Raw genomic sequence first — 27116 nt, 5'->3', positions numbered from 1 at the left:
ATAGAAGTAGACAGTAGAATAGTGATCACTTGGGGTTCCAAAGGACAGAGGATAAACTATGGATGGAGGCTAGATAACAGGTACCAAAATACAGTTAGAATAGAGGAATGAGCTCTGGTGCTCTACAGCACAGTACAGTAAGTATGGTTTTGGTTATTTTATATACTTATAAGTAACTAGATAGAGGAGTTTGAAGATTCTCAACATAAAGAAATGCTAAATATTTAAAGAAATGGAAATTGCAATTACTGTAATTTGGCTTTTACATACTGCAAATATTCATCAAATTATCACATTGTACCCAATAAATATGTGCAATTATTATGTGTCAATCTACAAATAGGAAAAAAAAACCACTGGCAAAATGTGAGTTCTGAGAGGAAGTCTATAAGAAGGGAAAAAAAAAAAAAAAACAAGTACTCAGATACCTTGCAGTGTTTACATGTTTGTTGTCAATATGAAACTGAATGACTTTGAAGTTGCAACTGTCTTTTTTTATGTGCAGGCTTTGTAGATCTATAACTTTTAATTTTAATATACTTTTAAATTTACCGAACAAAAATTGTGAAGTATATAAAGATGTCCTGTATACTCGTCATTCAGTTTCCCCTATTATTAATATCTCATATTGGTAAATTTGTGAAAATTAATGAACTATACTCAGTTGTATTTTTAATGCAAATGCAAGTTGTATTTTTTAATACAAATGCCCCCTATCTTTTCCATGCTTCCAGCCTCTAGAAATAAACATGCTTTCATATTGAATTTTCCCACAAATGAGAGAGAACATGTAGTGTTTGTATCTGACTTATTTCATTTAACATGATGTCCTCTAGTTCCATCCATTGTGCTGCACATGACAGGAATTCATTTTGTTTGGCTGACTGGTATTCCACTGTGTATACAGACCACATCTGATAATGAACACCCTGATTGATTCCATATCTTGGCTAATGAGAAGAGTGCTGCAATAAACATAGTGTAGCAGTTCTCTCTCTGATATAATCATTTCATGTCTTTTGGATATATATCCAGTAGTGGGATTGCTGGATCATTTCTAGTTGGTTTGTGTGTGTTTTTTTTATTTATTTACTCAAAATACAGAGCAAGAGAGAGAGAGAAATATCTTCCATCCACTGGTTCATTCCTCAAATGGCCAAACCAGAAGTAGGAACTTCATTGAGGTCTCCTATATGTATGGCAGGGGTCCAAGCACTTGGTTTATCATCTACTGCCTTCTTAGGTGCATTAGCAGGGAGCTGGATTGAAAGCAGAGCAGCCAGAACTCGAACCAGTGCTCCAGTACGGGAAGTGAGTATTACAACTGGCAGCTTAACCCACTGCACCACAAAGCTGGCCCTGACTTCCAATTTAAGAAATCTCTATACTTTTTTCCCTACTGGCTATACTAATTCACATTCCCACTGACACTGTAAGAATACCCAAGAGTATCCCTTTCTCTACCCTTGCGAACATTGGTTACTTTCAGTGTTTTTGATAAGAGCCATTATTACAGGGGTGAAGTGGTATCTCACTGTGTTTTGCTTTGCATTTTCCTGACAGCTAGTGATACTAAGAATTTGTCATAGATCTGGTGGCCATTTGTATTTCTTCTTTTGAGAACTCTCTCTCCAGGTCCTTTGCCATTTCTTAACTGAACTGAGTTGTATGTGTGTGTGCGTGTGTGTGTATGTGAACTGGTAAGCTTTTTGAGTTTCTGATATTTCTGGATATTAACCCACTGTCATATAACAATCTGGCAAATATTATCTTCCATTCTGCTGGAGGTCTCTTTAATGTATTAATTGTTTCCTTTGCTGTGCAGAAGCTTCTGAATTTGATATAATCCAATTTTTCCAGTTCTCCTTTTGTTGCCTGAGCTTGTAGGGTCTTATCCAAGAAATTATTGCCTACACCAATGTCTTGAAGTGTGTTCCATATGTTTTACCTTTTATGATGAAGCTGGATTGTTTTAAAATTCAAATTTCATGAACTGAGGAGAAAGCCTGACTTACATAGGGGAATCACTCTCTTAACTTTCTGAAGTTATTTCCTTTCTACTATTGCAGCTGTAAATAATGAACAATCTGTTGCCCTTAAGGAAAAAATACACACTAAATAAGAATAGCCAAGAAGACAGCATATAAACAATTTAAAATTCCTTACAATAAGTTAACATTTAAAATAATTTACTTTTGATCAGAAAGCTACTGCTATTTTCCATGAGAATCTTATTTATCGTTTTTCTTAGAAAACTCTATAATAGTGGTTGGCATCGTGGTATAGCAAGTAAAGCTGCCACCTATAACACTGGTTTCTCATATGGATGCTGGTTCAAGTCCCGGCTGCTCCACTTCCCTGCTAAAGTGCCTGGGAAAGCAGTGGAAAATGCCCAAATATTTGGGCCCCTGCCACTCCTCAGAGACCCAGATGAAGCCCCTGGCTGGTGGCTTCAGCATAGCTTAGCCCTGGATGTTGCAGCCATCTGGGGAATGAACAGCAGATGGAAGATCTTTCCCTCTGTTTCCGTCTCTGTCTCTCCCTCTCTCTCTCTAACTCGGACACTCAAATAAATAAATCTTTTTTAAAAAGAAAGAAAACTCTGAATAAACCACATATGATACAATGTAGTTCTCTCTTTTTCCAAATATGAAAGATTTGCTTGTAAGAAAAAAATTATAACAACAATAACGATAAAAGTAATGACTTCATTCAAGTACAGTGCATAAAATATTAAAACCATTAGTATTTTACTGCAGCTGAAATTCTAGATAAAGTAAAACTCAGGCAAATGTATTAAAAATATGTAAAATCTACTTTCAAAAAAGTTTAGTTAACTTTAAAAATCACCATTAACCTAAGATTTTTGGCATCAAATTCTGACATTTATATTTTACTTGTCCTTTCCTCCTCTTTGGTCAGCTAACAAGCTTTGCTCTTTGTCAATAAGATACCATCTGATAAGCTTGCTTCTGACTTGCCCCGGGGAAGAAGAGGAGTGACAATTCTGTTCCTGAGCCACAGAAGAAAACAAAGAGGGGTTGCATGGGAAGCAACACAAATAGTTTTGTGGCTTCTATGTAAACAAGAGAATTTAAAAATTACCAAAAGCTCCTCAGATTTCTCCCAAATCAAAATGAATACCTTCACAAAGTGAAAATCTTATCATTACTTTTCAAATATACTCTTGTTTTTACAACAATGTTTTAAGAATAAAAGTTCATTAACATATAAGTGAATTTTACAATATTTATGCACTTTTAGTAAAACATATTCTATTTTGACACACATGAAACCCTTCAAAGTATTTGTGGCATTGCAGTGGTAGTACAGTTTCAATGGCATATAAAAGGAGAGAGAACTTGAATATTGAAAGTCATAAATTTTTTTGAAAGATTTATTTCATTTATTTGAAAGACACAGTTACAGAGAAAAGACACACACAGAGAGAGAGAGAGAGAGAGAGAGAGAGAGAGAGAGAGAAAGTGCTATTCTGTCCATTGGTTCACTCTCCAAATGCTCATAATGGCCAGAGCTGAGCTGATCTAAAGCCAAAAGCCAGGAGTTTTTCCAGGTTTCACATGCAGGTGCAGGGAGACAAGCACTTGGGCCATCTTCCACTGCTTTCCCAGGCACATAAGCAGGAAGCTAGATTGAAAGTGGAGCGGCTGAGACTAACCAATGCCCATACAGGATGCCGGCACTACAGTCCGGGGCTTTAACCCGCTGTACCACAGCATCAGCCTCCATAAATTATTTTAAACTCCAAAAATAATATTAACCACTTAGAGAATGAACTAAATAAGTCTAATCAACGTATAACATATTTGTCCTTATCATGCTCACAGAAGTTATTAAATTTATATTTTACCAAAAATTTCCAATGTTAAACATGACTTAATTTTTAAATTATTTTTATTTGGAATAGATAACATAGTAAAATATTTACTAAGTATAAACAACTGATATTACTTTAAAATCTTGCAAATAATCAATACATAGCAATTCCCAAGGGAAAAGAAAGGTTAATTGTAATAAATCCACTTCTGGTAGACAGGAGAAGAAAACGCAGCCTCCATAGTCATCTATAAACATACATAGTAGAAAATAGTTTCTTGTTCTGCTTTAACTACCTTTCTTTCAACATTTAACACTTATGTCCTTAAGTAATCTAGGCTGCAAGGAAATAGCAATCTCTAAAAGAGAGCATCTCAAACACAAGGAGAACTAGAGTCAGTTTCCAGAACAAAGAAAACTCTGACAACAGTTTCCAGAAATCTTTCTCTCAGAAAACCTATTTATGTTCCTGAAAATTAGCACCAACACTTCCAAAACAGTGAAGTAATAAGACAAAGTTTTGCAAGTGATGACTACTTTGGTCCAGATTAATGCAGTGGCTTGCTATGTTGAGATAATCAAAGGACTTCAGGGCAGACCACTGTGTATCTAAAAATTACACATCTCAATAATCATTCACATATTGATCTGTTCTTACTAGCCATTAGACATTCTCTAAGGCTATGTTTCAAACTAATCATAGCCAAAGATAAGAAATCTCTCCTTTGATTCGTAATTCAGTCTCAGAACTAGCCTTAGATGCTATTATCTCAAGGACTGAGCATCCAGAACAGCTAGCAGAAGCATAATTGTTTCATTTCCAGAGATAAACTGTTAAAACACACAGCTCCATTTAAAATTAGTGGATTACTAGTTTTGAACTGATCCTGGCCCCACTCATCACTATGAAGATAAAAAGCAACTATACACAGATTTTTAGCTCTTTCTTAGTATGTGCTTCTTGGATTTAGTAGTAAATACTTACATGTGCTACTTAACTTGAAATCCAAAATATAAAAATTAGTTGGGTCCTGGATCTTTGTTTTCACAGATGAGGGAACTGAGGCTCAAAGAGCTAAAGCTCTTTTCCTGCAGAAATGTCACAGGGAGGATTAACTCGTTCTGCTTGCTCCAAGTCTCTCTTTTTCAGGGTACACTTTAAAAAGTCTTTCTTTTGGGCCGGCGCCGCGGCTCACTAGGCTAATCCTCCGCCTAGCGGCGCCGGCACACCAGGTTCTAGTCCCGGTTGGGGCACCGGATTCTGTCCCGGTTGCCCCTCTTCCAGGCCAGCTCTCTGCTGTGGCCAGGGAGTGCAGTGGAGGATGGCCCAGGTGCTTGGGCCCTGCACCCCATGGGAGACCAGAAAAAGCACCTGGCTCCTGGCTCCTGGCTCCTGCCATCGGATCAGCGCTGTGCGCTGGCCGCAGCGCACCAGCCGCGGTGGCCATTGGAGGGTGAACCAATGGCAAAGGAAGACCTTTCTCTCTGTCTCTCTCTCTCACTGTCCACTCTGCCTGTCAAAAAATAAAAAAAATAAAAAGTCTTTCTTTTACTTTTTTTTTTTTTCATTTTTAAACACAATACGAAAGGATGGCCGGGCACCAGAGAGTACAAAGGGTTCAAGGTCCCGGCCTACGTCAGCTGGAGTTGTACATTGCTCAGTCTTCAGGTACATGGAGGCCCTGCGCAGGGATGGAAGCAAGGATGCAGAGATTTCTAGTTCTTCACTTTCTAGTTGTCTTACGCCACCACTTCTGGCTAAGGATATGAATCATAACTCCTCCTTTCTTTCCTAGAAAGCCAAGGGGATTCTTTCTTCAGGTTTTTTTTTTTCTTTTTGTTTAAATCATCTTCTTTCCAATCCCCAAAGTGAAACAGTCTAACTTGAGTGCTGAGGGTGGGCAGGCAGGCAGGCAAGCAGGCAGGGAAATAACACTCTGATTTTGCTTTGATTTCTGTTTCAAGTCCTATAATGACAGATCTCATTCCAGTGAAGAATGTTTTGGAAATACAGTTAAAAGGAATATGTGATTGTTTGGAGGGCACATTTTAAGTGTCGACTAATAAAAGGCAAATATCAGAAGAACAGTTTAATTTAGCATTTTTAAAACCTTCTTAGTATTCTAAGGCTTCTGCAACTTGCTAAAATCTAATTATTTCTCCAATACCCTTTGGAATTGTTCAGAACGATGTGGTACAATTTCTAACTGGTGCATTAAGCATCTGGCCTGACTTCACAGAATTCCAGATAGCTGAGTGTGCACTCTACATTTTATTAACATCCCATAGGCTCATGCTAAGATGTAGTACTGATGTGCTCTGACATGCATCACTACCTGTTGACAGAAAAAAAATGGGGCTAGACTTGAGAGGGTCTATGAATAGAAAATCTTTTAAAGATGTTTTGGCAATTTTCACAGAAATTCTGGCTTTAAAAAAGGGAGAAGAAGAAAAAAAGAAGAGAAAAAGTACAGCTTCCAGTTTATAAATTTATTAAACATGCCCAAGTTTCAGCATACCAAATACTCTGCAAATGAGCTAATCCTCAGCATCTGTTCCTTCCTTCTCAGACTAACAGTACCCCATTTTCCTTTGGGTCATGCCCTCTCTTCCATTTTCAGCCACATGTTTGAGTGGTGTTGACCTTATCTTCAGCTCCTACCCTGGGCTTAATTAAGTTCAGTAGCCAATCTCCCCATCTTCACATAACCAGATTCTGGAATGAGCATGTGATCAACTTTAAACAAATGAGAAAACATGAATTACCAGACTGCATATAGCAGCTTCTGGAGGAGATTTCTCCACCTTCGAACACTGTGCTATGGGAATATGGTATGAGGAATTACTCCTGGAAAGTCAGAAGCTGCCAAGGGTCCATTGCACATAGCCCAAGTAGGCTGCCAAGACTGAAAAAAGGCTGAATACAAAGCCAGAGAGAAATTGTATTCTTGTTGACATATGTTAAACTTTGTCATTTAAACGTGTTGATGTGTATCAAACTTGCCTGAAACTAGGCTATGCATCCAAACTTTTCAACTACATGAACCACTGGATTCCAATTTTTAACTAGGCAATAAGGTTTGAACTTTGAATCACTTGAAACTAAAATATTCTCAACTGATAATAGTCCAAGATATTTAATATAGCAAAAGCCTAGTTGTTTTTTTCCCCACAAAACTTCGAAAACTATTTTCATGAAGCATGAAAAAAGAAAGAAAAATCATCAAGATTGCTTATAAAACTTAAGAGAATTTTAACACAGTCTAAAATTAAATTTCAAAACATTGCAGTTGAGGTGGTTTGGTGATCATCTAGAACTACTAGTTTCTTTTACAGGAGAAGTAGACAATAAATATGTGTATACTGAATGAACAAATGAGTGAGTGAATGAAGTCGTCAAATCTAGACATATTGGAAAACCTGAATTAACTGTTCCATGAAATAACTATGTGTTGTGGTCATTTTCAGCTGAGAGTTAGGCACTGAAAGTCATTTTGGGGTTTTTGTTGTTTGTTGTTATTGTTTACATTTTGCCTGGATAAAGAAGTAAATCACGGAACTTGGGAAACCAGACATCAAGTCCAGTCTCCCCTGCTCTCCATCAAGGAACATCGCACACCTTCTCACAAAAGGAAGGTCCCAAAATTCTTTGATATGGCAAGTGTGGAAAAACATTAGTTGTTTTTGTTTTTGTTTTTGACAGGCAGAGTTAGACAGTGAGAGACAGAGAGAAAGGTCTTCCTTTTTCTGTTGGTTCACCACCCCGAATGGCCGCTATGGCCGACTCGCTGTGCTGATCCGAAGCCAAGGAGCCAGCGCCAGCCAACATTAGGGTTTTAAAATTGGTATATGGGGCCGGCGCCGCGGCTCAACAGGCTAATCCTCCACCTGCTTCGCTGGCACCCAGGGTTCCAGTCCTGGTCGGAGTGCTGGATTCTGTCCTGGTTGCTCCTCTTCTACTCTAGCTCTCTGCTGTGGCCAGGGAGGGCAGTGGAGGATGGCCCAGGTCCCTGAGCCCTGCACCCACAGGGGAGACCAGGAGAAGCACCTGGCTCCAGGCTTTGGATCAGTGCGGCGCACCGGCCTCAGCGGCCATTGGAGGGTGAACCAACGGAAAAAGGAGGACCTTTCTCTCTGTCTCTTTCTCACACTGTCCACTCTGCATGTCAAAAAAAAAAAAATTGGTATATGGAATTCATTTCCAAGTTAGTTAGTTTCATTCTGAAATGCATTTCTCATACACCATGTTAGATTCGCAGGATAGCCTACAAAGCAAAAGAAATGCAAAACAACAACAACTTTTCATCCCAAAATGTCTACTAGAACTCAACCATGTGTTAAGTCCTGGGAACATGGAACTGACAAGCATGAGGACAACAGTAAAACATATCAGTAAAAAAGTCTGCGCTCTCCACTTCCATCACTATTTCACAGCTACAGAGCTACTTCAACAATAAATTGAAAAGTGTGAAAATTCTGTTAGTTGGTCCTCTCTTACATCCTCTTGTGCATTCTTCTCCCACTTCTTTTTTTTTAATTTATTTATTTATTTATTTATTTGACAGAGTTAGACAGTGAAAGAGAGAGAGAGACAGAGAGAAAGGTCTTCCTTCCGTTGGTTCATCCCTCAAATGGCCGTCAGGGCCAGAGCTACGCCGATCTGAAGCCAGGAGCCAGGTGCTTCCTCCTGGTCTCCCATGCAGGTACAGGGACCCAAGGACCTCGGCCATCCTCCATTGCCCTCCCGGGCCACAGCAGAGAGTTGGACTGGTAAAGGAGCAACCTGGACTAGAACTGGCACCCATATGGGATGCTGGCGCCGCAGGCAGAGGATTAACCAAGTGAGCTATGGTGCCAGCCCCCTTTCTCCCACTTCTTAATGCCCTTCTTATTCCAGTTGTTCAGATGTACTCATCTTAATGTCAGCCACCGCTTACTTTACTGAGTGGTTTGAGTCAGGCACTGAGGTAATAAACACAAGAAATTTAGTAATTTGGCTGCAGTCATGTGGCAAAGCCAAGATGGATACCAGGTATGCTAGACTCCAAAGCCCATGCTCTTCCACATTTGACTACACTTGTTCCTGCATGCTGAGCTGTCCTTCCTGCAGTGGCCTCTCCCTTCCTATGACAGCCTAAAAAGCTCCATGCCAAAGATTAACAGCATCCATTCCCTTACAAACAGGACTGATATTCCCTTATGGTAGCCAGTCTCCCTTAAAAAAGGAAGGAAGGAAGGAAGGAAGGAAGGGAGGGAGGGAGGGAGGGAGGGAGGGAGGGAGGGAGGGAAGCAATCTATTTGAAATAGCTCATGATATCTCTTAACCTTTCCAGGTGGTGCATACTATTTGAAAAGGGGCACCTATTTTTATAAGTTCACCTATAACTGGCAGCATTTCAGGCCACTGATAAGAGCAAGAGGGGGAAATGGAGGCAGCAAAAGAGCATGTATTTTTAGACAGGGTAAGATAATGGAGGTTTAGTAAGAGTTTGCCTCCAGAGTCAGTACCTCTAGTAGAAATTAGCTTTTTCACAATTTCTTGTCTTCTATATTTTAACCCATAAGATAAAAGATAAAAAAAGTAACAATACATAATTGTCATTCAATAAATTCTTGCTGCCATTATTTGCCACATGATGAAACCAAAGCCCAGAGCAGGTAACATGAAGTCATATAACAAATGGCAACCTGGGGAATGAAAACCTCAGAATGCCTAACTCCCACGATAGTTTACTTTCTTTTAGATACCTATAAACCAAACTGTCCATTTATCTTTCTTTTCTGTTGAAGGACTGCCTGAATGGAGAAAATTGATTAAATATGTATATAAACCCATAGGAATTTGGCTAGGCAAAAATTTTCCTTGAATGGAACCAACTCCCATATGAAAATGACTTCTAGAAAGAATTATTTCATAAAATAATTTAATCCATGTGTTTGTTTTGCAGTAACAGAAAAGAATCCACCCATTCTTAAGAGATTATCTACTAGTCCCGCCTCCCTATTCTCCAAAAATTCAGCAGCTGCATCTCAGTTTAACCTATACTATCTCACAGCACTAAGAAGTTGGCTTTTCTATTAATTTTAGAATTTTAAAACTCCCGTATTTAATGCTCTGTTTTCTGAGGCCAAAAAAGTGTCATCTTAGGACAATAGGGGTCATACACCTCTTATCAAGGGTTCCCCTTCTGCTTTGATATGCTCCATTCTTGAAGGGGAACTCATAAAGTCAATCAGCTATCAAATAAGCATTTAAACAGATAAAATTCACTTCAAAGAATGAAGTGAATGAAGAGACCATAATCAAACCCTCCTGGGAAAGACAATTAATGGGCCTCCTTTAGAAACAAACATTCAGAGGAACTTAAAAAAAAAAAAAAAAACACAGGAGAAAATCAAGAATCTAAGAATAAAGCAAATGAAGATATTAAGGAAAATCACTCTCCAGGTAAATCAACAACATTTAAATGTGACATATACTTAATGGAAAGCTTGCAGGCCCAAAGAAATTGTTGCCCAAGCGCAGAAACCACTCTATGGAAATCAAACCAAAAATAAAAGTCTACAATCCCGTTAACTAGTTGTAGAAATTTATAATCTCCATGTCTTGCAATTGTGTGGTGTTTATTAATTTATCTAAATTAAAATAACAATTGAATCTAGGCAAAAGTCCTCTGAAAGATTTTTTTTCTTAAGATGTTTATATGTGAACCCATGCTCCAAGTTGCAAGAACTTATTAGAAAGAAAATATTCTATCAATGTTTTATTTAATACTCTTTCATTAAAAAAAACCATTTATTGGGGTTCCTTTAGTATGAATAATATATCTACTAAGTTATAAAGAAGTGGACATATAGTAGAAGTAAAGGGAAAGTTCTTTCTTAATGTAGTTTTCTTTTTTATATTTAAAAGGTAGAGTGGCAGAGAAAAGAGAGAAAGAGACAGATCTTCCACACACTGGTTCACTCCAAAATTGTTGCAACTTCCAGGTCGGGGGCAGGCCAAAGTCAGGAGCCCAGAATTCCATCAGAGTCTCCCTTATGGGTGACTAGGGCCCAAGCACTTGAGCCATCATAGGCTGTCTCCCAGGCACATCAGGAGAGAACTGGATTGGAAATGGAACAGCCAGGACTCAGAACCAGTGCTCTGACTTGAGAGGCCACCTGGGGCCGAACCCTCGGCACCACAACACTGGCTGCTGGGAAACATAATTTCACTTTCTAAAACAGACATAGAACAATAACTTAATTCTTTACCTCTAAAAGTTATCTGTTGGCATTCCTGTTCTTCTTGCCTTAAATGATTTGCTTATTTATTTGAAATTGCTCTCTGCCAAATAAATATTCATGGTTGGGGTTACTGGCCTTCATCTTCCACGATTATCACATGATTGTAACTACTCAATAATAAAAAGAATAAGATATTAGTTAACTTCTTTTCGATACAGATGGCTTAAAAATAAAAAGAAATATTTTTCTACTGTAATCTAATAAGCATCCTTTTAACACGCTTGCATTTTTTCTAATTATGCTACCACTACCTTGTTGTAGTAAACTTTAGAAAATGTTGAGATTCCAAAGGGCTGCCCACAAACCAAATGGCATCCCAGCTTTGGCAGGCTGAGCGCCTCATTCCGGCTTCTCTCACCCCCTCTAGCGTTTGCAAAGCTCATCTGTCTGATTATCCAGTTACCTCACTGAACAAGAGCTTGGCTAAGTCCTGCCCATCTATGACATCACCCCCTTCTTCAACCACTGCGAGGTGAAGCTTTAAACTTCAGACTTGGAGGTGGGCTGTGTGCAGTAAACTGGAATGCTCTCCCTCGCGCACTCCTCAGTGTAGGAGTGATGTGAAGCAGGGCAAGCTCAGCCTGCAGCTGCCGCTGGCTTTGTGTGGACTGGACGCAGCGCTTGGGGGAAGGGGGAGGGTTGTTACTCCAATTCACAGTCAATGGAATTACAGCTATAGCGGCAGTGTATATACGACTGCCTTTTCTCGTCTTCCTGGTAAGTGTTTTTCATGCTTTTTTTCTTTATTATTGTCCCAGAAAGTTTGCGTGGTTTTTACTCTCTGGAAAGAAATGCGGTGGTGCCGTGAGGAATCCGAATAGGAACGTTTGCTCTGTCACTAGCAGGAGCGATACGTGTTCATGTAAGCCAGCAAGGAAAAATTTGACTATAAAACCAAATGCAAGAAGTTTCTTAAAACCTTCTTTGAATTAACAGAGGAATAAATAGTTGTTTTCTGTCTCGAGTAATTGCTGTTTGAAAATAGCCTTATGGAAAACAGCAAGTAGGAAAGTTAAATGTTAAATATTAAAGAATACAAGGCAGATTTTTCAGATAGGAAAACGAAAGATCTTGTTAACTTGGTGTGTACTGTATGTGTGGTATGATCACCAATTGCTGTTTTTACAACTGTGAGAGAAAATCAATAATCCCTCAGCCCATGAGTACGCAGTACATGAAAAGCATACATCTTGCTCACAGCCACCGGAGCTACTCCTGGAGACTTATGTGCCTCTGTAAAGGATTAACAGCTACACCTAGATTTTAAAGCTTGCACTGCCATCCAACCTGAGCTGCATCAAGCATTTCAGGCTTGCAAATCTTAACTAGTAAATTCAACTCAGAAGAGAGAGAGACTATTCCAAACCATATTCTCTCTCCAGAAGAATTTCAAATCCATTGCTTGGGCAAGTATAGTATGTGACTAGCATAGTAAATGGCTAAGTCTACTCAGATAAACTAACAAAGCTCACCCTAGAAGCTATCCCTGATATATGCAGTGAGTTCGGGGCGGGAGAGAAAAATAAATAAATAAATGAGTTGGGCCCTCAGCTAGTGGGAATATGCAGAGTAGCCATTCACTAGCAACTTAGAACAGGAAAATTTTATTTTAGAAGAAATGCATTTTTTTACACAAAGCTTTCAAAAAGTAGTTAAATGCATAATCTCAAAATTTTTTTCATGAATTAGGTCTGAAACAAGATGGTTGCATAGAGGTAAAGATGCAACAGGCCCCTATTTTCTCGACATGTTGAGTGGGGGTTGGTTTATATTAATTTACTTACTTAGACTTTAAAAGAAAAGAAGAAGAACGTTGATATTTTTCTATTATGGAACCAAATTCTCTAAAGGTTTTAATAGCTATTTTAAATATTCTTAATAAATCTGTCTGCTTTAAAATACATATGCATGTTTCTTTATTAGCCCAAAACAACATGAATAAAGATATTAAGAGAAGTGCTTCAGTTGTATCAACAGCTTTCATTTCTCTCTAACTGCATCAGAATATCCTAACCAGCATAAACATAGAAAATAGATTTGTCTGTTTTCAGGTAGAATCATTTATGTCTGATCCAAAGTCACAGAGGATTAATACTTAAATCTCTTTAGAAATAAGTAAAAAAAGAATGAACTCTTTAAAAGTAGTACCACAATAACATTAAGATTACTAACACCACAAATATTAATCATAATATGCCAGGTTTCAATCATGAGAGGACCAATTAAGTATGCCACTTATTTAAAAATATATGTATATGAACACATATATGTATATATATGTGTGTATATAAATCTATTTATAAACCTGAAATAAAAACAGGGTTACAAAAACATGATTGTATAAATTTAACTAAGAAAATTACAGTTTAATTTTTTTAAAATACAGCACTCTCAGAACATAGCAAATCCAAGGATCAGCAAAGATATTAGTGAATGAATAAACATAATTGATTCATTAATATTGTGCTCCAGTATTACTATCTATCAGTTATTAATTGGCTTTTCAATTCTCTGCTCTCCCTTCTTCTAAAACCAATTATGCCTAGGTTCAAAATGCCCTGTTAAACACTTCCTAAACATAATGTTTGTGAAATACATAATTGGGCAACATATAAAGTTTTTACAGAAAGAAGAAAAACGGAAAATTTATCGTAACTAAATGTGGCAGCAAAATATAAGGTATGTTTCTTTTGCTTTCAAGTGTTAATTAAGGAGCTTCCAATTCTATCAAAACTTTTTCAGAGCTAAATGAAGCGGCGTGAAATAAATTTGGTTGAAATCTTGTGGCTGTCAGACTTTGTTAGCAAGCTATTAATTATCTTTACCCCAGTTTCTTCTCTAGACTATGTTGCCCAATCAAATAGAAACTCCAATTATGCTCAGCATCTCCTGCCTAGGGACACAAGACCCTAATGAACACTCAGTCTCTTCAGATAAAAAATACAATTATCAGCTTTAAATACGCAAGAGAGATTTTTTTCCATGCTTTTCTTGGCCACACATTCTATGGCTTTCTCCTTTTCCTGGATAATTTTGAAAATTTTAAGCCCTACAAAATTCAATAGCAGGGATTTTGCCTTGTGTCAATATTATATACATTTCTTCTTTCTTTCATTTGGATATGCAAATGTTCATACTAATATTAATTCTGTTTATTTTAAAAAATATTTGGTTTAGAGTTGCTATTTTGGTCAATTCTCAACTTTTCCTCCCTTTCCTATGGTGGGTGGGCTACAATAACAAACAATGTGATTAATGGCAAGATGCAGAGCTAACTTAAAAATCCCGAGTTGACTTATATGTTCTCTTATTCAGACCAGTTTATTTAAAAAGCATAATAAATAATTATTTAAAATGAAGTGAAGACCACCATAAATGAAGTCAACAGGGAAATAGGATTCAGTGGATTTTTCAAAAGCTGTAATTTCTCCTCTCCTTGGTCCCTCACTCCCCTTTTCCTTCACCCCCCACCTTTTGCCCCAGAGGCCTTCACTGTTCTTCTCAACGGGAGGCTTTGTTGTAATTAAAGCAGAGAAAAACTGGCCAGCAGCAGCCAACATCTGACTTGCGGCTTCTGAAAGCAGTGTTCTGGTAGAGTGTACCACCCCCCAGCGGGCAAAAACTCTACAGTAAATCTCTCAACAATATTAATCCTCAAAACTGCAATTTCTCTTCAGAGCATAAAAAGGAATATTTCTCAGCTCCTTCTAATATTCCAGCATTTTAAAAATTTACTAAAAGCCGACAAACCAATTTCCAACAAAGACATGGTTTGTAAACGTCTTCAGAAACAGTATTCTTCCCTTACCAATCAAATAGGTATATGCATTTCAGCAAACATTTTCCGGTTTCAAAATAAAATGCAGATGAACATCACTAAATCTGGTTAAACTTCCCACTAAAAAATAGTTTTGAAAGCCATGTTTACATTGTATAAGGGAGCAGATTTCAGGACTTTGATTTTTCCAGAGAAAACAGATTTTAAATAAAAATAAATCAAATATAATTTAAGTAATAAAGTTTCTTTTTCCACCCTGCATATGCATGATCTCTTTCCTACTCCAAAATCAAATGTCAGAAATGTATAAAAGCTCTCTCCAGGTATGAGTATGTTTAAATGAGAGGAGGGAGAAATTGCTCTCACTTGATGAGACAATGACAGCTTTTGTTCTTTATTCTTTCACTTTACATGTGCACAAGTTACCCTGGCAACTTTGAAGAGAAAACCCACAGACCACTTTTGGTTAGACACCACTTTCAAAGTGTGCCACTGAACTGTAGATTGATCAGTTTTTCTATTGCTGATTTTCTTCCTCTTTTTCTGCTTTAAATCAGTAATGCCCTACTCAGACATTAAAAAAAAAAAAATGTGTTTTATGATTTTAGATGTTCTCACCAAGGAGCTCAAGTAATTACCACACAGTAGGCTCAAATAGTTGTTGAATTAGTGTGTGGAGATTTAAATATTGGAAATTTAAAGTACATCAAACAAATTGTATTCACACTTTGAAACAGAAATTTCTAATTTGCAATGACAAAATGTTTGACATTAAGTAAGCATACTTTTAATTACAATTGCTCAAAAGTCAGCATGAACTTAAGCATGGCTCCTGCACCAAACTCTCTACCACTCACCTTCACCACCCTCCAAATTAATATCTTACTCATTCTAACAAGTCTTGCTTCACTATAATTCATTTAGCCTGGCTATAATATTATAAAAGGAAGCTGCATTCCCTATGAGGAAAGATAACATTCCAGTTTGTATTTTTGTTTTAAGGATGCTCAGTTTAACTTTACAAGCCAAAATAAATGAAGCATAATTACATTCATTTATCAAAAATCTACTGGGAGAAAGAACCAGCAACATAAAAAGAGTAAAAATAATCCTTTACATTGAAACTTTTATCCCCGATTTTCCATAAATGAAACAAAAGCTTCCAGGCTGGAAAATGGTCTGGATAAAACCACATATGAAAAGGCACACTCGCTTCTCTGCCTCTCAGCAAACCCTTCAGACTTCACGACTCTCGAGAGGAGAGTTAGAGGTCCTTCTGCTCGCCTGGCATTAAACAAAAGAATTGGAACTTTCCTGAAATCTGATGATCGTGGAAAATTTAACAACCAGACAGGCTGCTTAGAAAGCATTTTGCTGTCACTATCAACTAACCTGATGTACTCCAGTTTTTCAGTTTAACCATACATGTAGTTTATTTGAAATACCGCTTGTTGTTACAAAGACTTAGCATTCATTCACAGGTTGTTCATCTTGCTGAGTTTTTTAGTAGCAATTTAAGCCTTCATAAAGAAATTGCCTTTCTAATATTGTAAATTATTATTGTATAACTTCCAATTTACCTTGAAATATTCACAGATATTCATACTTTTTTTTCTTCAACCACAAAGCTTTAATCAATAATGCAGCTAACTTGGATTAAAAATTCTACATTCCATTCTGTTTTCAGACTTTTAAGTTTTGCATTTTTTTACGTTTGCAGCCTTAAATAATCATTCTGTGAGGCAAATCATTAAGAAGAAACTCAAAATGACCTTATATTTAAGATTTTCTTTTAAAAAATGAGTAATGATCAAACAAGTCAAATCAAAATCAATTTAAATCAATGGCAGGAAAGAAAAGACTCAGGAAGGTGGCACTCTACCACCACAGAGCTTTAGCTGAATTCAAGTGATATTCCCAAAAGAGGAGAAATACTTTTTCAACTCACAACATCATCACCTCAAAAATGTTGTAGTAGTAGAGAAGCAATCGCATGAATATGTAGATTGCCTCAAGTTCTTCATTTTATTTAAATACCAGCTTTCTATTTAGATACAAATTCTTAAGTGATAGTAGCCTTTCAAAAATATCTCAAAATGAGAGCATCCTTTTCTGTTTAGGCGTTTTCTTAGGTTCATCATGGAAATAAACCAGAGGCTTTTCAGGTTATATGATTACACTATAAATGCAAAAAAAAAGTCTCCCAAATTTTTTATTTATATACAGAAACTGAATAAAAGGATCCTTATAAAAATCTAATTCATAGTTTGGTGGATGGTTTTTTTTCTTATTTTTGTGAGTGTTAAGTGTTACATAAATGTAATGATTCTGTTAAAAATAATTTCAAGACATTCCATTAAGTAACCAAGTCTTCATTTATGGTTCCCTCCCCTCCAAGTTGCCCCATTAACAATATTTTTTTCTAAAAGATCGATTGCTTTTTGTTCACAAGTAATGGCCTCTTTCAAGCCTATGCTGACAGAAAGGTTCTGAAGTCCCTGTTGTGGAAACCTGGCCACAGTGTCTATGCCAGTGGGGGTCATTTCTCTTTCCATCTCAAGCACATTCAACCACAGTGTCTATGTGTGTGAATATGTAGATCAAGATCAGAATCAGAGAAGTCTGGGGCCAGGCCTGCTCTCTCAGTTTTGATGGAGACATCTTTACAGCCTTTAATATGCTAAAAACCAAAGCCAAAAAAACCGTTCGACATTAGGATTTAATAAATAAAGGGGAAGGAGAACTATAAAACACAAACATGAATTGAACTGTTTTGAGCTTAGGTACAGGGAGTAGGGGATGTGGGGGAGCATTGAGTAGCATCTTTATTTCTGAAAGAGTATCCTTCTCTCCTAAGAAACTCCTTTTATGTTTTTGCCTTTTGTTTTAATGCAATTTGAGGAGAAGAGAATTGCATTTTCCAAGACCTTAATGAGATTTCAAGCTTTCTGTTAATCCCACATTATTACCCCTATTGTATGAGTGACAAACTTAAGTTTGCATATCAAACAGCAGAGGAAGCAGTTTCACAAGCGTAAAGCAGGTAAAATAAACAAATTAATCTTTTTTTTTTTCACATCAATGGAGATTTTTTTCTTCTCTAGGTTAAAAATGTGAAAATCAATACATATTCTTAATGCCTGATTGAGTAAAATATATGTAGCTCAGATACAAGATACAAGATAAAAGACATTTATTTTATCTCTGGTTATCAATCCAACCCTCAGCTTAGACACACTGGGATCTGACCTGACTCAGGCAACAATCAACAGTTCTTAAATCCTCATTCATTAGATTGATCAACTCCATTTTGGTATGTGCCTTGCCTCATGGGTATTCCTAGGATATGAGAAATGCCTGACTATTGGTAACACTGTCACTAAGTTCTCACTTCTTTATTTTTATAATAGTTTTAATTAGTTCTAATGCAATTCAACAAAAATAATTATTTTCTTAACATATTAATCACATTGTTTTCTATGTTGGATAATGTTCAAGCTATGAAAACATTTACAACAGATTTTTAAAAAGTTAACTTTGTAATTATGTTTTCAATAGCTTGGTTTTCCATTTTCACACACTGAGAAAACAACAGTTTTCAAGAAAATACACTATTGAAATTTAACAATAATGAGCAAAAACCCTAAAGGCATCACAGTAAAACTTCACATTAAACAATAAATCACTTAAATTTTCCTCTGTGGGTACTGTGCAAAAGTCCTCATAGGCTGTTTTATCCATCTGCTAACTGTTATTTTTGTTTCAAGTTGCCTAAATAGTAATTACATGTCTTTGTAATTTTTTAAAAATTTTCTGTTAATACAGTTCATGGCAGCATTGGTATCTGGTAGCAACATAACAGAAACAAAATATTTAGAAAACCAGAAACACAAATTTTGGCCTGTTTCAGTGGTGTGTTTGAATTCTGGAACAGATGCTATCCTTGTTGGATGCTAGGTAATAACTAGAGGAGAAGCAAATTGCTTCTACTTTAGTCCTTAATTTCAGGGTCAAATATTTCCATGATACTCAAATGTTCCCTACAGGTACAGAGAGCATATGCATAAGCCACCCTAATATTACTTACCTTCCTTAGCCCCTAAAGAACTTTCACGAACATTGGATAATGGACAAAGCAGACATACAGCATTAAAATCACTGGCCTCTTTAGTCAAACTAAAGTCTTCTTGTAGAAATAAAAAATACACTTATTGGAAATTGGCATGCTCATGTTTTTACCCAGAGAGAAATAAATGCCGAGTGAAGTTTTGATATGCTTTCTTAATGAGCATTTAAAAGATGATAGATTGAAATAAAGTTCTCTCCACTCCAAAAACAGATCTTTCAAGTTTATTCACATCACTAAAAGAAAATTATAATAGTATTCCACTTAAAAACCAATTATAATTTCAACTCTTAAGCCACCTTTGGGGCAAGAACACCTGAGGATCACCAAGTAGTCCTCAGACATAACCCTAAAGAGAAAGAGGATGGTGCCCACATTTCACAATCAGGAGAACTGAGACCCACAGGAAGAATTAGGGCACTGAACAAGTAAGAAAGGCTAATAAAGCAAGATCCTTTCACCTTCCTAAATTGTAAGTGTTGTTACATGATCAGAAATGTCTAAAAAGTTACCATGACATTTATAGCAAAAATCCTTGTTGTATATTTGCTCATGTTTTTGACATACTCTTTTAAAACTTTTTTTTCATTTTATGCCTAAATTTAAAAGTTAGCTTTTAAAGATTTACCTGATTTTGAAATAAAGGGCATACTGCCTTTTCAAGGAGGCTTTGTCTCTATGTTTATATCAGTATGACAGCAAGAATCAGTTCATAGTAGAAAATACCTGTTTGATGATAATCTCAACTTCAGTTCCTACTTTATATTAAAAAACTTGAAGCATAAAAACCAAGAGGTCAGCCTTTCCCTTTTTACCAACTACGATGTAAGATTAGCTGCTTAAAGAAAGAATTGAAGTTAAATCTCTAGGAAATTTCTCTAGTATGTTAAAGTTCATTATTAATAGCTCATTAAAACCTTTTACTTTCACAGGAGATGCTCAGTCCCAGTATATTTTAAGGAAGAGAAAAATAAGAGAAATTTAATATGCTTCCTTCTCTTTCCATGAAGAATATTTGAATTGTTTCCATTGCCTCTCAAAAGAGAATACTTGCTCTTGTGTAACGTGACTGCACCAGAAACTCTCTGAAAGCAGCAAGAAGCAAAAGCTGGAAATAGCTATTTCACAGCAGGTAATCATACCTCAGGATGTAGCTACTGTACAAAGTTTATACTTGGATAATCCTGGATGGGAATAAAGGTAGGGGGTAGCTGACTGAAAAAACTATTACTACATAGGCCTTAGGATCATGAATGGCTTTCTTCATGAGGATCTGAAGTTACTATCTCTGACCACATTGCACAGAAGAGCCAATAAGAATTTCAAAGAGGGCAATTTCCACTAAGGGAATTAAGCTACACAAAAGGAACCTTCACACAGAAACTATCAGAAAGGAAAAACAAAACAACATAGGAAGCCATGTGTTCTACATGGTAACAGGAAGCTGAATTGTTTCTGGCCCCCACTTTAATGAGCTTGCCCACCATGCTGAACCGCAGCTGGAATGTACATTGACAACAGCAAGCCTGATCTGGAGGTGTGTGCGGCATAGGATTACTTGAATAAACAGTGAAGAACATTTCCAAGGACTAAACAAGAGTTTGTAAGTCCCAGCCCCTCAGCAGGAAAATAATATATGTGCATTGGACTTTCACCCACGCAAAATTTACTCACATCCTTCAATAAGGTAGGAAAAATATTAAAGTATTTTACTTTCTTGCCTAAAAGCCTAAAGGCTAACTAATACCTAAAGCTGCAGAAGAGATTATATTACACAGTACATCAGTATAAATCAATAATTCTCCAGCCATGGGGAAAGTTGAATCAGGTTCTAGGTTAGAAATTGAAGAAAAAGATACATGCACTGTGAAAATATATTATGAAATAGAAAATAATGAAAAATATGAATGATGTTATTAAATCATGTAGTATGAAACATTGACACAACGGGAGCAGAAGAAAGTTTAACTGGAAATGAAATGTTCTATTTAGATTAGCTGGATGTGTTAGCTATGTGCTTCTTTCCCTAAGGTAAAGGAAAAACTTCTTATTTTATTGCTATAAGTACCTTCTAAACAATGTATGGTATTAATAATAAAATAAAACAGCTAGCGATACTTCTTCCAGAAAATGATTGGTTTTACTGAGATTATTATCAAGATATATGCAACTGTTCCTGAATAGTAACAGTAGAGACATTTTAACCACACATTTCTATATCTGCATAGTTCCTTACCTAAAACAAAAGTAAACAAAAGAATTTGTTTTTAAGAAAAGTAAAATTATATTTAAATATAACAAATCATATTCATATGCGTCAATTACTATGAATATTATGAAAAGTTATAAGCTACTTTGGACAATGACTAATTATAAGATCAATATCAAGTATATATAAAATGCTTTAGATTATACAGTAAAATATTTTAACATTTCAAAATCTAATTTATATAGGGCATGGATTTTAAAAATTTCTGTACTAGAAACATTTAAAATAAAGAGATTTTATGATTGTGCTCATTGTTGGCTAGCTAGCAGTAAGCCAAAGTTCGTCCCCATCAAAAAATTAAAGTACTGAAAATGATAATAAATGTTTTAGTTTCCATACCTTTTTAATGACTTACAGTATGCTAGGCCTGAATATTTCTTGTTTTTCTTTTTACTCCATCCATCCAGGGCTCTGAATTGACTGAAGCTACCTTGTGTAAAGACCTTAACACTGCTGACCATGATCAGCCCAGCCTGGAGCATCTTCCTCATTGGGACTAAAATTGGGCTATTCCTTCAAGTGGCACCTCTATCAGTTATGGCCAAATCCTGTCCATCTGTGTGTCGATGTGACGCAGGTTTCATTTACTGTAATGATCGTTTTCTGACATCCATTCCAACAGGAATACCAGAGGATGCTACAACTCTCTACCTTCAGAACAACCAAATAAACAATGCTGGGATTCCTTCAGATTTGAAAAACTTGCTGAAAGTAGAAAGAATATACCTATACCACAATAGTTTAGATGAATTTCCTACCAACCTCCCAAAGTATGTAAAAGAGTTACATTTGCAAGAAAATAACATAAGGACTATCACTTATGATTCACTTTCAAAAATTCCATATCTGGAGGAATTACATTTAGATGATAACTCCGTCTCTGCTGTTAGCATTGAAGAAGGAGCATTCCGAGACAGCAACTATCTCCGTCTGCTTTTCCTGTCTCGTAATCATCTCAGCACAATTCCCTGGGGCTTGCCCCGGACTATTGAAGAATTACGCTTGGATGATAATCGCATATCCACTATATCATCACCGTCTCTTCAAGGTCTCACTAGCTTAAAACGCCTGGTTTTAGATGGAAACTTGCTGAACAACCATGGACTAGGTGACAAAGTTTTCTTCAACCTTGTTAACTTAACTGAACTATCGCTGGTACGGAATTCCCTGACTGCTGCACCAGTTAACCTTCCAGGCACAAACCTGAGGAAGCTTTACCTTCAAGATAACCACATCAATCGGGTGCCCCCAAATGCATTTTCCTATCTAAGGCAGCTCTATCGACTTGATATGTCAAATAATAACCTAAGTAATTTACCTCAGGGTATCTTTGATGACTTGGACAATATAACTCAACTGATTCTTCGCAACAATCCCTGGTATTGTGGGTGCAAGATGAAATGGGTACGTGACTGGTTACAGTCACTACCTGTGAAGGTCAATGTGCGTGGGCTCATGTGCCAAGCCCCAGAGAAAGTCCGTGGGATGGCTATCAAGGATCTCAATGCAGACCTGTTTGACTGTAAGGACAGTGGGATTGTAAGTACCATTCAGGTAACCACTGCGATACCCAATACAGTGTATCCTGCTCAAGGACAATGGCCAGCTCCAGTGACCAAACAACCGGATGTTAAGAATCCCAAGCTTACCAAGGATCAGCGAACCACTGGGAGTCCCTCAAGAAAAACAATTACAATTACTGTGAAGTCTGTCACCTCTGACACAATTCATATCTCTTGGAAACTTGCTCTACCTATGACTGCTTTAAGACTCAGCTGGCTTAAACTGGGCCATAGCCCAGCATTTGGATCTATAACTGAAACCATCGTAACAGGGGAACGCAGTGAATACTTGGTCACAGCCCTGGAACCTGATTCACCCTATAGAGTATGCATGGTTCCCATGGAAACCAGTAACCTCTACCTATTTGATGAAACTCCTGTTTGTATTGAGACAGAAACAGCACCCCTTCGAATGTACAACCCTACAACCACCCTCAATCGAGAGCAAGAGAAAGAACCTTACAAAAACCCCAATTTACCTTTGGCTGCCATCATTGGAGGGGCTGTGGCCCTAGTGACCATTGCCCTTCTTGCTTTAGTGTGTTGGTATGTTCATAGGAATGGATCACTGTTCTCAAGGAACTGTACATACAGCAAGGGGAGGAGAAGAAAGGACGACTATGCAGAAGCTGGCACTAAGAAGGACAACTCTATCCTGGAAATCAGGGAGACTTCTTTTCAGATGCTACCAATAAGCAATGAACCCATCTCAAAGGAGGAGTTTGTAATACACACCATATTTCCTCCTAATGGAATGAATCTGTACAAAAACAATCACAGTGAAAGCAGTAGTAACCGAAGCTACAGAGACAGTGGTATCCCAGACTCAGATCACTCACACTCATGATGCTGAAGGATTCATAGCAGACTGCCTTTCAGGTTTTTTAAAACCTAAGGGAGGTGATGGTAGGAACCCTGTTCTACTGCAAAACACTGGAAAAAAAAAAGACTGAAAAAAGCAATGTACTGTACATTTGCCATATAATTTATATTTAAGAACTTTTTATTAAAAGTTTCAAATTTCAGGTTACTACTGCGATTGATGTAGTGGAGATACCTGAAGACAATTCTATATTTTAGTATTTTTTAGTAATTTGTACTGTATTTTCCTTGCAAATATTGAAGTTATAAACCATTTACTTTGTGTTCTACTGAGTAAGATGACTTGTTGACTGTGAAAGTGAATTTCTTGCTGTGTTGAACAATCAGGACTGCGTTCACATGAGATCCTTGTAGTATAAGCACAGGCCATTTTTCACTTTGGTATTAATAAAATGTAAAAAACAACAAAAAAAAAAAACAAAAAATAAAAACCTGGCTGGATGGCTGAATGAGAAAAATTAAATCTCAAAAAATAGCTATGAAATAATGTTCCAATTATGAAATTTGTATAATCCCAGTGATATTGAATAAATCAAAATGTGTGAAGTAATGGGCAATATCAAACTTGCTGCATATCTCAATTTTTGCTCCAGGCAAATTAGATATCCTTAGGAAAGTTAAGCATATCTTTGGAACTGAATAATCAGCAGGCATAAAAGGAGTGTGAAGTCTGTTGTTAAAGTGATTGACAACAAAGCTTTGAGAATGGAGGACTTCACAAAAACAATAAGTTTGCTTCCAAGTAAGAGGGTGGGGGGAAATGGGTACTTTGGAAAACATGAAAATGTAGACTTGTATGGTGTAATGAATACAAATATTGGAGTTCATTTTGGTTTTGTCTGCACCATTCTGGTTTCTGAAAAGTGAATTCTACAAACGAAATTGCTAGTGTTCATTACATTTTTATTATAAGGGAAGTCAAAGTGAAATCTTATGCATAATATAAAGGTAGCAGTGTAACTGAGTCCCCTCAACAATCCAGGAAAGTAGTATTTTAAATAAGTGAGAATTTGAAAGAAAAATACTAGAAAACAAATTTAGATCTGGTTTATGTGAAATGGTTTAACACTGTACATAAATGTTCAATTTACTTTCACAATGATCAAGAATACTGCCCATTACTGTCACAATTTTCCAGATATTACATGATGAACTTGTAATGTAACATTTCTTTCTAGCTTCCTACTGAATTTGTGAGCTATTACTTGGTTAAAAAACCATATCACCTTTTTGTTGCCATGATTTTTTTTTTCAACAAAGAACCAAAGTGCATTGTACGCCCTTTGGCCAGTCTTGTATGTGCCTTGATCCAACGCTACATGTATTCAGCTTTTAAAACTCGACAATTTTTCATACTCTTAAATATGAAAAATTATGGTCTTATTGCTGAATAAAACTTAAAAAAACAGTACAGAATAATTGTGCTTGCTTTTTCGGGCTTGTGTTACTATCAGTAAAGTAGCAAACTGCCCAGCACATTAGTCCTAAACACCCCATGTATTTTTCTAGGCATAAAATAAAAGCTAGTTACAAATAAAAGAAAAAGCAATATCTTGAAGTTGTGTATCATTTTACTTCAAATAATTCAGTGATTAAAGTATAAAATTCATTTCCTCGCATTTTACTTGTTCATTCTTTAGATGGAAAACCACAGCAACGGTTTCAGGGCCTTTCTCTCTTATGTGCACTGCTGCCATTAACCTGAATGTTACTTTTTATGGTAATCTTAGAAAATTCTTTTTTTGGGTAGAGTGAGCTGGTATCAAGCTTTTGAAACCTAAGATCTACCACATAAAGGTACTGTTATAAATTGAACAGGATTTAGCTCCCCAAACTCATGTAGCTGTTTAAACCCCAAAGTCTTATGTTAATGGTTAGTGGAATTAATGATTGATGGATTAAAGTAGAGACTTGATCCAGTTGTGGTGTCTGAAGGGGTGGTGTTTGGGAAGTGGTTTGAGTTGATTAGGTTGCCAGGGAAGAGTCCCATGATCAAATTATAACTGGCATTCTAAAGAGAGATCATATAGAGGGTAGATGAAGAGTGTTACTCCTGTGTCTGTCTCTGCTTCAGGATCATTCCTCCTCCCCAAGTGTTCCACCACTGCCAGCCTCCACCAGACACCAGACTAACGGATCTTGGAATGTGGACCTCTAACTCTAAGCTGAAATGAATCTCCCCTCCTAAGTTGCTCTTAGGTATTTTAGTGCAGGTAATGAAAAGTTCACTTATACAGGTACACACTTAAAAACAAATTGTTTATCATTTCTCGACCAGTTTCCATAGTTGTAGAACAGGGTTATGAATGCCACTCACCTCACAGAGTTACTATGAAGATTAAATAATATGATGTGTATCTAAACTATACAATGTTATACAAAATATATATTATTACTGCTATGGTTGAGAAACAGTCACTATCCTTCCCAAAGGCGTGCCACTTCTACGCTGCTGACTGACAAAGATAAATTTCCAACCATGATCCTTTCCACAATTCATTTGCCATCTTTAAAATATACCTGAGCAATTTCTTCTTGTTATGAAGGATGGTTGTTTTCTAGGAGCAACTAAACACAAGCAAATGTTATTAACAATTACTAGGAGGAGTGTTTTTTGAAGGAAATTCAACTTTGTTTTTCTAGGTTCTGAGTAAATTAGACAACAGTCCTGCAAAAAAGTCATGGAGCAAGCTGACTGATCCCATAAACACCCTATGAATTTGTTGCTTATAAAAAGCCAAACTGTTGCCCCATGCTGCCAGTTGTAAAGAGGTAGCAGCATTATAGTGATCTAGCATCACAAGAAGGGGGGCTGGCGTTGTGGCACAGCCAGCCAGTACCCCAGAATATGAAGACACAAGTCTTTATCTCAAATAGCACAAAATAAATTATACAATCATTTCCAAATTAAGTGTTTACATTTAATGTAAACATGTCCCAAATTAAATGTTTATTTCAAATCAGTTACTAACTGAAAATTATGGAGAAAAACTTACAACTACATATACTGCTTAGAGATTCAACAGAAATGCAACGGGGAAAGCAAGAAAAAAATATAGAGGGGAAAAAAAAACCACTCCCTTGCGGAATGTTTGACAAAAATCAAAAATTGTGTTTAGATGCAGCCACCTGTAACCATATTAAGTCCTTGCACTTGCACTCTCGTTCCCTATTAAAAACATTGTGCTGTATCTTTCAGTGAAACTGATTTATTAAAAGCATTCCCCTGTGCCAAAGGAACTAGTAAAAAACCTGCTTTACTAACTACAGTTTCTGACTGAAGCACAGTTTATAGTTACTCGCCAACATGACAGTTCTCATCAGGAATCCAAAGAGACTCACAGGCTCCAAAGCACCTGAAGTGTGGGTGTT

The 27116-nt window shown here is 36.8% G+C and overlaps 2 protein-coding genes across 9 annotated transcripts in view; one reads left to right on the top strand and one right to left on the bottom strand.

Annotated features, from left to right (window-relative positions):
* MACROD2 (mono-ADP ribosylhydrolase 2) overlaps positions 1-27116 on the bottom strand; it is a 2173823-nt gene that overhangs the window by 1800484 nt on the left and 346223 nt on the right. The window lies entirely within an intron of this gene.
* FLRT3 (fibronectin leucine rich transmembrane protein 3) lies at positions 11575-25302 on the top strand. 4 transcript variants are annotated; one of them, XM_070052106.1, is made up of 4 exons: positions 11607-11844; positions 13674-13806; positions 19964-20163; positions 21708-25302. In XM_070052106.1, the coding sequence occupies exon 4, from the start codon at positions 21760-21762 to the stop codon at positions 23707-23709; it is 1950 nt and encodes a 649-aa protein (XP_069908207.1). In that variant the 5' UTR covers positions 11607-11844; positions 13674-13806; positions 19964-20163; positions 21708-21759; the 3' UTR covers positions 23710-25302. The 4 variants fall into 4 exon arrangements, with proteins under 4 accessions (XP_008254584.2, XP_002711009.2, XP_069908207.1 ...); XM_008256363.4 differs by having other exon boundaries at positions 19964-20718; XM_008256362.4 differs by lacking the exon at positions 13674-13806 and having other exon boundaries at positions 11575-11844; positions 19964-20718.

The sequence above is a fragment of the Oryctolagus cuniculus genome, chromosome 11 (genome assembly GCF_964237555.1).
Source record: "Oryctolagus cuniculus chromosome 11, mOryCun1.1, whole genome shotgun sequence".
Taxonomy (NCBI): domain Eukaryota; kingdom Metazoa; phylum Chordata; class Mammalia; order Lagomorpha; family Leporidae; genus Oryctolagus; species Oryctolagus cuniculus.
This window is presented reverse-complemented; position numbering and strand designations above follow the sequence as displayed.